At 41.4% G+C, this 12,571-nt stretch overlaps 1 protein-coding gene across 1 annotated transcript in view; it reads right to left on the reverse strand.

Annotated features, from left to right (window-relative positions):
- LOC122678176 (cytochrome P450 4X1-like) overlaps positions 1-12,571 on the reverse strand; it is a 40,672-nt gene that overhangs the window by 13,693 nt on the left and 14,408 nt on the right. The window contains exons 2-6 of the mRNA XM_043878743.1: positions 9,325-9,466; positions 8,082-8,126; positions 6,532-6,659; positions 3,450-3,577; positions 3,209-3,363 (exon numbers count right to left, since the gene is read on the reverse strand). Of these exons, the coding sequence (XP_043734678.1) occupies positions 3,209-3,363; positions 3,450-3,577; positions 6,532-6,659; positions 8,082-8,126; positions 9,325-9,466 (598 nt within the window). The remainder of the gene's footprint in view (positions 1-3,208; positions 3,364-3,449; positions 3,578-6,531; positions 6,660-8,081; positions 8,127-9,324; positions 9,467-12,571) is intronic.

Consider the following 12,571-nt stretch of genomic DNA (forward strand, 5'->3'; position numbering starts at 1 on the left):
CCCAGTGGGTATTAAAACCAAATAAAGACATTACAATAAAGGGAACATTTTGGAGGATAATTTGGTGGATTCTTACAAAACTAAACTTATCCTTGCCATTCCATCTCTAATCATCCTCCTTGGTATTTACCCAAAGGAGCTGAAAACTTAAGTTCACACAAAAACCTGTGCACAAATGTTTATAGAAGCTTTATTCAAAATTGTCAAAACTTTGCTTTTGGTAAGCAACTAAGATGTCCTTTAATAGGTAAACAAACTGTGATACACTCATAAGTGAAAGTGAAAGTCGCTCAGTCGTGTCCAACTCTTTGCGACCCCATGGACTTTACAGTCCATGGAATTCTCCAGGCCAGAATACTGGAGTGGGTAGCCCTTCCCTTCTCCAGGGATCTTCCCAACCCAAGGATTGAACCCAGGTCTCTCGCATTGCAGGCGGATTCTGTACCAGCTGAGCCACAAGGGAAGCCCTCACACAATAAAATATAATTGAACAATAAAAATAAATGCACTATCAAGCCATGAAAATACATGGAAGAACTTTAAATGCATATTGCTCAGTGAAAGAAACCAATCTAAAAAGGTTACATACAGTGTGATTCCAGTTAATGACACGAAAGAGGCTAAACTATAGAGACAGTAAAAAAATTAGTGGTTTCCAGGGGTGTGGCACAAAGAAAGGAGGGCTAAGTAGGTGGAGCACAGGGGAATTTTAAGGGCAGTGAAACTCTGCTGTATGATACTGTAATGGTGGAAACATATCATTACATATTTGTCAAAATCCAGAGAGTGTACACATAAAGAGTGAACCCTAAACTATGGACTTTAGTTAATAATAAGGGGCTCAAGAGGGCTTCCCTGGTGGCCCAGTGGTTAAGAATCTGCCTTGCAACACAGGGGACACCACTGGTCCAGAAAAATCCCACATGACAGAGGCCAGCTAAGCCCACGTGCCACAACCACTGGCCCTGTGCTCTGGACACCACCAGCCACAACTACAGAGCCTAAGTGCCGCAACTACTGAAGCCCATGTGCCTAGACCTTGTGCTTCTCAACCAGAGAAGCCACTGCAATGAGAAGCCCAGGGAGCACAAGTAGAGAGTAGCCCCTGCTGGCCACAACTAGAGAAAGCCCATGTGCAGCCGTGAAGACTCAGTGCAGCCAAACATAAATAAATATGTATGTAAAATAATAATGGCTCACCGGTTATAAGAAATACACCATAGTTATACAAGATGTTAATGAGGGAAAGTATGTATATAGGGGTGGTGAAGAAGTAGCAATATTGGGAACTCTGTGCTTTCTGCTCAATTTTTCTATAAGCCTAAAACCCCCTGAAAAATATCTTATTAATTAAAAAAACATACTACAAAGTCTCTTTAATTGATTCAGTGTGATTTAGCACACAAATAGATAGACCAACGGATAGAAAAGAAAGTGAAGAAATAGGTCCAAGTGCATTAGAATATGATAAAAGTGGTTACCTCAAACTGACTGGAAAAGATGGAACTTTTTAATAAATGGTAATGGGACAATTGGATAATCATTTGGAAATATTAGAGCAACTCTATCAAGAGTCCTACTATCATCAAGTGGGTATATGTCAGGGATGCAGCTAAACATCCTACAATGCGCTGGACAGCGTCTCACTGTCTGGATAACAAAGACTTAGCTAGCCCCAAATGTCATTAGTGCCATAGTTGAGGTATTCTGGAATAGGGGAAGGCTTTTGACTATCACTCAAAATCTAGATGCAGTAAAAGAAAATATGAATAAATTTGACTAATTGAAAAATTTGAAATTTGAAAAGTTTTTATTTTTGACCAATTTAACATTTAATTTCCCCCTAGTGTTCTACATTTTGTTTTTTCATCATAATTATGCAATAGCAAGAGAAGGTGAACAATTCTTTTCACTAAGTTCTGTGTAGATGCCTCCAAATCCACTCCTGTTTCCTCCAATATTAAATATTAATATTTTTGGTGTGGGCCATGATACAAACAAGTTTGATAACTACTGCTATAAAGAAAGCCCATTTGTATATTAGATGATTTCTAATCTGCTTATCTGTATGTCCTTATAATATCTATATTTGTGTGTGTCCATATGTATGCATGTGTAGGTGTGTGCTGCAAGTTTCTTGGAACAAATATATTTTATATTTAACATTTATTCAGTTCCAGGCACTGTCTTAAGTGCTTTACATATATTAACATATTTAATCATCATCACAAAACAATGAGATAGATTTTTTTTTTCAATCTTCATTTTACAGAGTAACTTGCCCAAAGTCATACTGCTACTCAGTGGTGGAGCTGAGGAAGGATTAATTAATGGCCTGATAAATATTCTCTGTTTTGGTGTTCATGAAAAGTAGTGTTGAATTGCTTAAAAACTTCATCAATTTCAACTTTTACGTTTATGTTTTGCTACAACTATTTATTTTCGAATGAAGCTTCTTTTATTTTTTTATTGGGGTAAGAATGCTTAACAAGATCTACCTACTTTAAGTGCACAATATTGTTCACTAGAGGTACCGTTGTACAGCAGATCTTTAGAACTTATTCATCATGCATAACTGCTTTATACCCATTGGACAGGCCCCCAGGGGGTCCTTTTTTCGGATGTATGTCCATGTTTACTCTCTTCCTCCGTTTATTCCTATGTTGCCTGAATATTTTTAGCCTGCCATTACTATGACAATCACTATGCAAAAAGCCATGCCATGTATGCCATAAAGTGTTAAGTGCCCACTTGCTATGTTACCTTTGTATTAATAAAAACTGCATATAATAAAGATGGTGTCATATATAGAAAGGGCTTCTCTTGTGGCTGGTAAAGAATCCGCCCACAATGTGGGAGACCTGGGTTCAATCCCTGAGTTGGGAAAATCCCCTGGAGAAAGGAAAGGCTACCCACTCCAGTATTCTGGCCTGGAGAATTCCATGGACTGTATAGTCCGTGAGGTCGCAAAGAGTCGGACACGACCGAGTGACTTTCACTTTCATCTATGTAGAAAAATTCAGATAAGACTATTACTGTGGATGTAGCACACTTTTGTACACGAATTATTTCATTTGAGCAGTGTTCCTATAAAAGCTCCATTAAGACAAGAATTCTTTCTCTTTTCACACTGAGAACTGTTCCTCTAGAGAGACACAATACAACTATGACAGTGTATGGACTTGGACAATCCAAACTCAAGAAATACCTGTATGCTGATGCAACATCTTGTTTACCTCCCGCAAGCGGTGGCCCACAGGGCTTAATTTGAAAATTAGGTCATAATGATAAAAGAAATTGTACACGCGTTGCATAAGGATATTGCTGCCATCACTTGTGGCTTTTATATAATCTTCATGGGAGCTAGAAGAGAGAGTGGGGAAAATATGTCAGTAAATGACTTAGATAATTGGAAAGAGGCTTTTTTTTTTCCCCTTCCTGTAACTGACCTGTCTGTTTGGCAGTTGGTTTCCCAGCTGAAAATACATTTCATGAGAACGTCCAGGGTCATCAAGTCGATGTGCTCATAGATATCCATAAGTGTATCCTGAGAGCCACAAATCTTCTCCCACTTATCCTGGCACAGGAGGTCAAGATCAACATCATCATCATCAAAATGCTTTTATCTGAAGACTTCTCCCTGACGCTTCTCTTACCATGTGACAGAGACAATTCTGACTTAGCAGGGGTCGAAGGTCATATAGGTAAATGTTAACCTGAAATAGCTGCCCCTTATTTCTCCAGTAAAATGGGTTTATTTAGGCACAGCAAAAAACTGAAACTCAGGACATGCAATCATGGTGCGTGCGTGCTCAGTTGTGTCCAACTCTTTGCGACCCCATGGGCTGTAGCCCACCAGGCTCCTCTGTCCATGAGATTTCCCAGGCAAGAATACTGGAGTGGGTTGCCATTTCCTCCTCCAGGGGATCTTCCTGACTTCAGGGATCAAACCCGTGTCTCCTGCATCTCTTGCACTGCAGGTGGATTCTTCACCACTGAGTCCCCTGGGCAAGTCAGGAGAACTATGGACAGGAACAGTTATAGAGGAGAAGGGGGAGTTGGGGGGAGCTGTTATAAACAAAGAGTCCATTGAAGGAAACTGGGAAATTAGAGTGCAGTGGTTTTTCATTGTCCAAGTTGTGATAGTCTCATTAACCAGGCTGTTGTGGGTAAGGAGAAATTCTTCTCTTCTTTTGCTGGAGGGTAAAGTAGTAGCCTTCTTCCTGTTGGACATGCAAAGGTAGGTTTCTTCTGATTGGGTCTGCAATTGACCTCTAGTGGTAGGATGTGAGAGCTCCCCTTTCTGGCCTCCTGACTCCATTTTAAATGAGATTTCTGTTTACTAATTTTCACATAAATAAGCCAAGTGCTTACTTGGCATGAGGAAGGGAAAAACGCACCCAGCCAAATGAGAAAAAGCATGGAACAGACCAGGTATCTGGTAAATGGCTGAGGTAAGTATCTTTGGCCTTCCAATTATTATCACCACTCTTGTTTTAGAACAGATCAGGGTTCCAGTAAAAGAGATCATCTCACACAAGACCCATAATAACAAGGTTCTCCCCAGGGCTTCCACCTTCTTCAGTCCCCAGATTGCTAGATACCCCACCTATCACTACTCTTACCCATTATAGCTACACTTGACAATAAACTAGGAATTAAAAATATTTTTTTTGGATTTAGAAGTGGAGAACAGAGGTAAGCAGTGAATAGGAGCAGCTGCTGGGAGGTGGCTCTCAGCCAAGCACTGCCTGTGTTCACTCTACTTCTGCCCCCAAATGACCCACTTCCACTACCCAAGATGTTTTATGGCTTAAACTGTCTCAAAGTTCCCTGCTGAAAATGTATTCATCATAATAAGCATTCTTTGTGTAAAAAACACAAATAAATCTACATGTTTTAAGTTTAGATCAAGCTCGATTTGTTGAGCACCCATGCCTACAGCTGGGTGCTAAGGATTTGGAGGCCACAGAAAAAAAGGCAAAGAAATTTAAAAAAATCTTTTACCCAAGTGTCAATTGTTTAGTCAGTTGCTTTCATCCTGAGGGCTTCCCAGGTGGCACTAGTGGTAAAGAATCCACCTGCCAGTGCAGGAGATGCAAGAGACACGGGTTGGATCCCTGGGGTGGGAAGACTCACTGGAGTGAGAAATGGCGACCCATTCCAGGATTCTTACCTGGAAAAGTCCACGGACAGAGAAGCCTGGAGGGCTACAGTCCAGGGGGCTGCAAAGAGTCGGACATGACTGAGGATTATGTAAGTTTTACTGAGTACAAAAAGTGAGCTTGCTAATACAATATTGTTAATCAATTATATTTCAATGAGAATTCTATAAAAATAAATAAAAGAAAATGAAAGCTACAGGAATACCAAAAAAAGGGAGTCTAGAAGAAATGAGAACAAAAGAGGCTCTCCGGAGATACCTTGCGACAATTCAGCAGGGGAGGGGCTGTAAGAGGAGTCTTGGGGAAATATGCAACTGAGAAGCAAGAAAGATAGAAATGGTTCATCAAACTGTTGATAAACTCAAATATCACCACAGGCTGATTTGCAATTGTGCATAAAACTGCACAGCACCAGACTTAGAAAGCATGTCCCCTTCCTCTCTAGCCTGTACTTCTAGGCTTCTGCCTTGAGAAAGCACAATGGACATTTTCATCACAATCCCAGTCAGTTTCAGGTTAAATCTGCTTTTATGAGTTTGGCTGAGGACCCAGCCAACCAGGTAGCAACAGTGGTTCTCTTTTGGGAAAGGGATAGGTTTGCAGATGTAGGTGGAGGGCAACTTTGGCTCTGTTTGTGGTGTTTGAAGCATTATGATGAAACTGTATTAATGAATTACTTGTCTTATTTTCAAGTGTGTACAATTTAAAAATCAAAAATATGCCATGTACAAGGGGAATTTTGGAATGGAACTCATTTATAAATCAGGGACCACCCACAGGAATATTCTGCAACATCCTTCTGCCCCTTTGGAAGAGCACAGGTCAGCTCCTAATGACAACTCCACTACCTGCAAGAGGAAACTCACATCTGCGACTTCAATGTAGACACATTCTTTCTAGGTCCTTTATGACCTTCAGGCAAGTCTATTCCAACCTTCCAACTTTTACTCCTGCTAACTCATTGTGCCTAAAATGCCCTCATCCATGTTATCCACATGTTCAAGTCCAGCTCATATTTCATAGTAAATTTGAGTCTCCTCTGAATCTGAAGCTAATATAGCTGCTTCCAGTTTCCTTACTTGTCACCACAGCACTTATCATCTGAATCTTACCACTTGGTACTTGGTTTACTGCCATAAGATCTCAAAATATACCTAAGATGGATGACCAGATCTTCATCTTCTTTTATCATCCAAAGAGCAACAGCAAAGGCTTACACGGACACTCATTGCTCGGTGGGTACTTGTACACTGGCTAATTTCTAGAAATCATCCCCATTTGACTCTCACTACCCACTAAACAGATCTCTGATACATTCACTGTAGCATTTTACAACATGCCAGAGCACTTTTATCCCTTCACTTACCAGCATGATGTTCACAGATTGAGCCATCACCTCAACAAACGATTTCAAGGTATTAAAATGGAATCCAGGAGTTAATAGGCGACGGTGCTGAAACCATTTGGGTCCATCCAAATTCACTAGTCCTTTTCCTTGAGAAATAAAAGGCACAAAACCACATGCCATTTTATTAGGTGAGATGGGGAAGGACAGGTGGGGAACACAGACATCATGGAGTGCCCGTTGGTACACTGACAGTGGGGACACAGTGGAATGGCAAAGGAGTGCTCGCACTTTAAGGAGGAAGTGAGTTTTGATGCTTACACCTGGGATGGATGTATTTAGCACTGTAAGAAAGACCCTGAGCTTTGAAGCCGGATAAGCATGCTAACCCTGAAATCACCAGTTACCACCTGGTAGGAATTAAGTCATGTAACCTCCCCGGAGTTTGGTTTTCTCAATGAGAAACTGTGATAATAAATACCTACTTCACTGGGTCACTGTGCAGATTAAATAAAGGCATATACATAAGGCGCCTAGCTTGGTCCCAGTAAAGGCACAACAAATATTTATCTCCTCTCTATTCCAAACCAATCCATAAACTGCTGTCTGAACACAAAGTTCACAAGGAACTAGATAAGAGGTTTAAGTCTGTCTTCGGCTATCCTGTCCTTCAGTGTTGGTCTGTGCTTCACATCTGTAAGTGATACAAAGTGAAAATACTCATCAAACCTAAGGCCTCATAATCTTCTGTTACCAGAGAGGTAAAGATTTGGCTTTAAAAGGACCTTAAAGTTTATTAATATACAATTGCCGTCATTCATTGCATGCTTATAACATGCCAGGCTTGCAATAGATACATGCTCCAACACTGATACAATGCCAGCCATTACACTAAAATGGCTAAAATGAAAATATGTGTTTCATTCAATCCTCACAATAGCCCAGAGATGTTACTCTCATCTTCATTTTCAAAGATGAGGAAACAGAGGTTTAGAGAAATTAGATGACTTCCCCAAGATCACTCAACTAGTAAGTAGGGATAGGGGAAGGGCAAATTCAAGTCGCTCTGAATCCAAAACCTATATTCTTTCATTTAATTCCTTGCTTGTCTAATATAAATGCCAATTATAGAACTAAAACGCTTAATTTGTCTGCTCATGGAATATTTTCAAACTGCAGTTGGAAGCAAAACTTTACTGATTTGCATATGGAAATACAGAAACTCCAAAAAGAAAGGGAAAGATCTGAGAAAACAAGAGAGAAGAAAGAATAAAATAAAGAATGTGGATGGTAAAGCTGCAGTTTTAAAGACAAGAGATGGGACAAATTTACAGACAGGCTGTCTTGCAAATGAGACTTTGGCAGAGAAATTGACAAGGAGGATTCCTAGGAAGTTGCACTGTGCTAACCTTAGGGCTTCCTCTTGACCTTCCCCCTAGAAAACTTGTAGTATAGATCTACCATATTCTCAGTACGTATTTGAACCCTAATTTGAGTTTTCTTGGCAAGATCTACTATACAAATGGGCTTCAAGAAAGAGTGGGTCACCTCCTTCATTTGCACATACATACCAACGCTTGGAATCATGAACTTATACAGGAAGCTGGACTTGGGATCTGCAGAGTCAAGCAGAGGAAACAAAAGAACATTAGAGGAAAATCACCAAAGTTGGGGAAGGTTCTCTTTGTTTGCCTAAACCAACCACAAACAGTGAGCAAAAGGGAGCCCGGGGCTCACTCCCTACAGCCCTTGACTGTCTTGGCTCAGGAAGCTGACAACAGCAGCTCCAGGAGGCAGACAGGTACACAAATCCAGATTCTTTCCTTGTTTCTGCTTCCTCCAGCAGAAACAGAGATTGCCCAAAGGTTGCAAAGTGTCCAGGATGGGAGTTGGGACAATATATCACATCTTTTTTGGAAAGCAAATTAACTATTAGAGCCGGGACCTGCAGAACCCGGAGAAGGAGAACCCTAAAAGGGTTCTCCTGAACTCTAACATGAGGGTGTTTTACAGCTCTTGTCCTTTACAAGATGAGACAAATCAGAGCTGTGGGACTGGGAGACACGGAGGTTTTCAGTGAAAGGCTGTTTTTATCAGGTTTTACTAAGAGTAAGGGAGGTAACGGGGCTTCCCAGGTGGTGCTAGTGATAAAGAACACACCTGGCAATGCAGGAGACTTAAGAGACGTGGGTTCAATCCCTGGGTCGGGAAGATCCCCTGGAGAAGAACATGGCAACCCACTCTAGTATTCTTTCCTGGAGAATCCCATGGACAGAGGAGCCTGGCAGGCTACAGCCCATGGGGTCGGAAAGAGTCGGACATGGCTGAAGCGACTTAGCACATGCTTGCATGCAAGGGAAGTAATAGCACAAAGAAGCTGAGCCTATCATTAGCTTTACAAAGTTGGGAGAGCAAAAACTGGACATTTGAATTTTGTGGTATTAGATAATCTACCCTGGGAACATTTCTCCTGGAGACTTTATACTCAAGAAAGGGGCTGAGATGGGGAGTATTACTGATGCTGAAGTCACAAAACCAAGAAAGGAAAGGAAGGCCCTGGAGATTTGATGGTATCTTCTAGGCTTTAAGATACACTGCCCTAAAACGGTCCATGGAAGTCTGAACAAGACAAGGGACAAGGGGGACGTGGGAATCCCCTTCAGGATTGGTGGGAAACCTCTCCACACTTCCGCCAGTGTCTCTTAAAGGCCCAGTACCAATCTTTGCTTCAGAATTCCTTTAGAATCCTGCCTGTGGGTTGTGTCATATCACTCCTAGGAGGATTAGGACCCTGAGATTCATCTCTTTTCTTACCTGTTCTGCTCAGAAATGTCTTTGCATAGTCTGGATCATAGATATAGAAAAATGCCTGAAAGGGCCCAGCCCAGCGAGGAAACGCACAAGGATATTTTTCTACAATCTTCTGAAGGTTCTCGATTTTACCATCTTTAAATAACTGCAATGAACAAGTGAAAGAAATGTAAGAAGTCAGCCAGTCTGGACTCATCCCCCTCTATAGACACAAGTTGAGCTCCGGTCCTGAATGAGGTTCCACAGGTAGAGGGGCTTGATACTTTTTCTGGAGGTAAGTGAACACACTTTCCTTGGGATTTCTAAGCCTAGAGTATAATTTTCTAACCAAACAGTATATTCATCTTTTCAATATAATATATTGTATCACCAGACAATGTTCCTGTTGAATGATACATATTGTGAACTGTTTCCCCAAGTGAGAAGGTGCAGTGAATAGAGTCACACACTCTGCCTCACCTGCCAGCATCACACACTTAGATTAGGAGTGGAGTCCAGAAGCTGAAAAAAAATGTTTTTAGGTGGGAAGGAAAAAACGTTAGTAGATTGAACACGACCCATCATCCAGCTCACCATTCCATTTCTATAAATACTGATGACTTATTTTTTCTCATGAGTTAATAGTGAATGCTCTCTAAAAATCTGCCAATTCCATCTGCAAAGAAAACCCAATTCTTTTCCCTTGTAATAGTAGAAGGCGCTTTTATATAGGTGTGGAAATCTTGCTGCTGATGCTGCTGCTAAGTCGCTTCAGTCGTGTCCGACACTGTGCGACCCCATAGATGGCAGCCCACCAGGCTCCCCTGTCCCTGGGATTCTCCAGGCAAAAACACTGGAGTGGGTTGCCATTTCTTTCTCCAATGCAGGAAAGTGAAAAGTGAAAGTGAAGTCGCTCAGTCGTGTCCCACTCTTAGCGACCCCATGGACTGCAGCCTACCAGGCTCCTCCGTCCATGGGATTTGCCAGGCAAGAGTCCTGGAGTGGCTTGCCATTGCCTTCTCTGGTGTAAATCTTGAAGCAAGCTCAAAAACAAAACTCTCAGCTTCCAACATTTATACATTAGTGGACAAATACTGCCATCAGAGATGAAATTCTTGCCTTGATAAACAGATTACTACGGCTTATTTAAATAGTTCTTCTGAGGGAGGGAAGTAGGTGGTCCTCGGGCTGAGCCACTGGAGCTTGTCTCCTGCTGACATTTCAGAGAAAAGACAGGGGCAGAGAGGAGCTGAGCTCTGCTGGGACAAAAAGATAAGATGACAACATATTTTTGGAATCAAGAAGATCTTCTAGACCACACATGTGCAGAAAAGATCCTTAGGGGTCAGGGAAGGGAGGAGGCACCAATCCATAATATGTCCTGCCAACCTCGCAGAGACTCTTGCGTGAATCCATCTTGGCGATATGCATGCACATCTGAAGGACTTTGAATCTGACCAGATAAGAGCAACAAGCAAGATGATTGGCCAGAGGAAATCTACAAGGTGACTGGCCAGAGGAAACCTGGAAAATCCACACCCTCATATAAGCAATTTATGTCACCCCCAAAGCATGCCTCTATGAGCCCACCCATGTGTTCTTTTCACATGTACTCTGCTTCTAATAAACGCTTTACCCACCTTACTATCTTTTGGTCTATGATGAATTCTTTCTTCAAAGAAGACAAGGACTGAGGTCCCATTTTAAGCCCACTGGCCCTCAGAGTCTAGTGATTAAAGATTCAACACTCTAACCACCATGACCCAGATTCGATTCTTGACCAAGGATCGAAGATCCTGCTTCAAGCTACTGCACCCTAGAGCCCCCCAAATTACTTCTAAATCCATGACAATAAGATCCATTCACATCTGTTTGTTGTATAAAGTGTGAGGGTAGAGAGGCACCTCTGTGTGTGTCTGGATGTGCCTAGCTATGCATTTGAGCAGAAATGTGGGGGGCCTGACTTGCCAAGAAATCTTAAAAAAATTTTTTTTTTTAATTTTTATTTATTTATTTAAATTTTTGGCTGTGCTGGGTCTTCATGGCTATGTCCAAGATTTCTCTAGTTGTGGAGAGCAGGGGCTACTCTTCGTTGCAGTGTGCAGGCTTCTCATTATGATGCACTTGCTTCTCTAGTTGCAGAGCATGGGCTCTAGGGTGTGCAGACTTCAGTAGTTGTAGTACACGGGCTTAGTTAGCCCTCAGTATGTGGAATCATCCTAAAGGAGGGACTCCTCCTCTGCATTGTGTCCCCTGCATTGACAGGTAGACTCTTAGCCATCATACCCCAGGGAAGTCCTGTAAAGAAATCTTAAAGCTGGCAAGTTCCTTCTTGTGTGACCAATCAGAACTCGTTGTGTGATTGTGAAAATGTGGAAAACTTCAGCTCCCAATTTCCTGTTACCGGTTAGTAGCTCTAACCCATGAAATGGTCCCTGGATACTTTAGGGCCCCGAAAACATTTGAGACTCCTGAAATCTAGTTCCTGAAATACTGCAGACCCTGTTTTGCTAACATTCCCACAATCAAGCCAGTGATAAGAGCCCACTGACAGCGCAAATGGAGTTTCCCAACAACAATTCATTTGCAAACAATAAACAGATAAGTATTTATTAAGTGCCTATTATATGTGCCAGGCCACAGAGATGCAGAGAAATATAAAACAGGCAAGTTATTTGCCCTGGTGAAAATAGCAGCTTAATATGAGGATTATTTTTTTATATTTGAAATTGTCATGGACATCCTCAGCCATGCTTTCTGGTTATACTTTTAGTAACTCTTGTCTGGACAAAAAGGAAAGAAGGCTATTGTGAATTCTGTAATATATGAATTTATATTTCTTCATCCACAAATGTAAACACATTTGAAATTAGTATCACATGTATTTAGGAAAGATACTCAGAAATATTAAAAAAAAAGCTTAGTCCCCTGAGATAGAGTAATAGCTAACATTTACCAAGCACTATGACGAGCTAGGTGCTGCTGCCAACAGAAAAAAAAATGCAGAGCCTGAGAGTTGAGAATTATGTTTTATATGGTGGACAGAACTGAGGACTTAAGCCCAGGATGCAGCCTCTCAGATAGCTCTGAGAGACTGCTCTAAAGAGGTGAAGGAGAAGTCAGGATATATAGGAGTTTTTACAACAAAGACCAGGTAGTCAAAACTTCAAAAGATTACTGTTAATTAAATAAAACCAGATATCTTCAGTTAAGGAATTTAGTGCTTTTCTATGCTTTATATTCTTTACTCTTTACATCAGGAACCCTATAA

The sequence above is a fragment of the Cervus elaphus genome, chromosome 20 (genome assembly GCF_910594005.1).
Source record: "Cervus elaphus chromosome 20, mCerEla1.1, whole genome shotgun sequence".
In the NCBI taxonomy this organism is placed as follows: domain Eukaryota; kingdom Metazoa; phylum Chordata; class Mammalia; order Artiodactyla; family Cervidae; genus Cervus; species Cervus elaphus.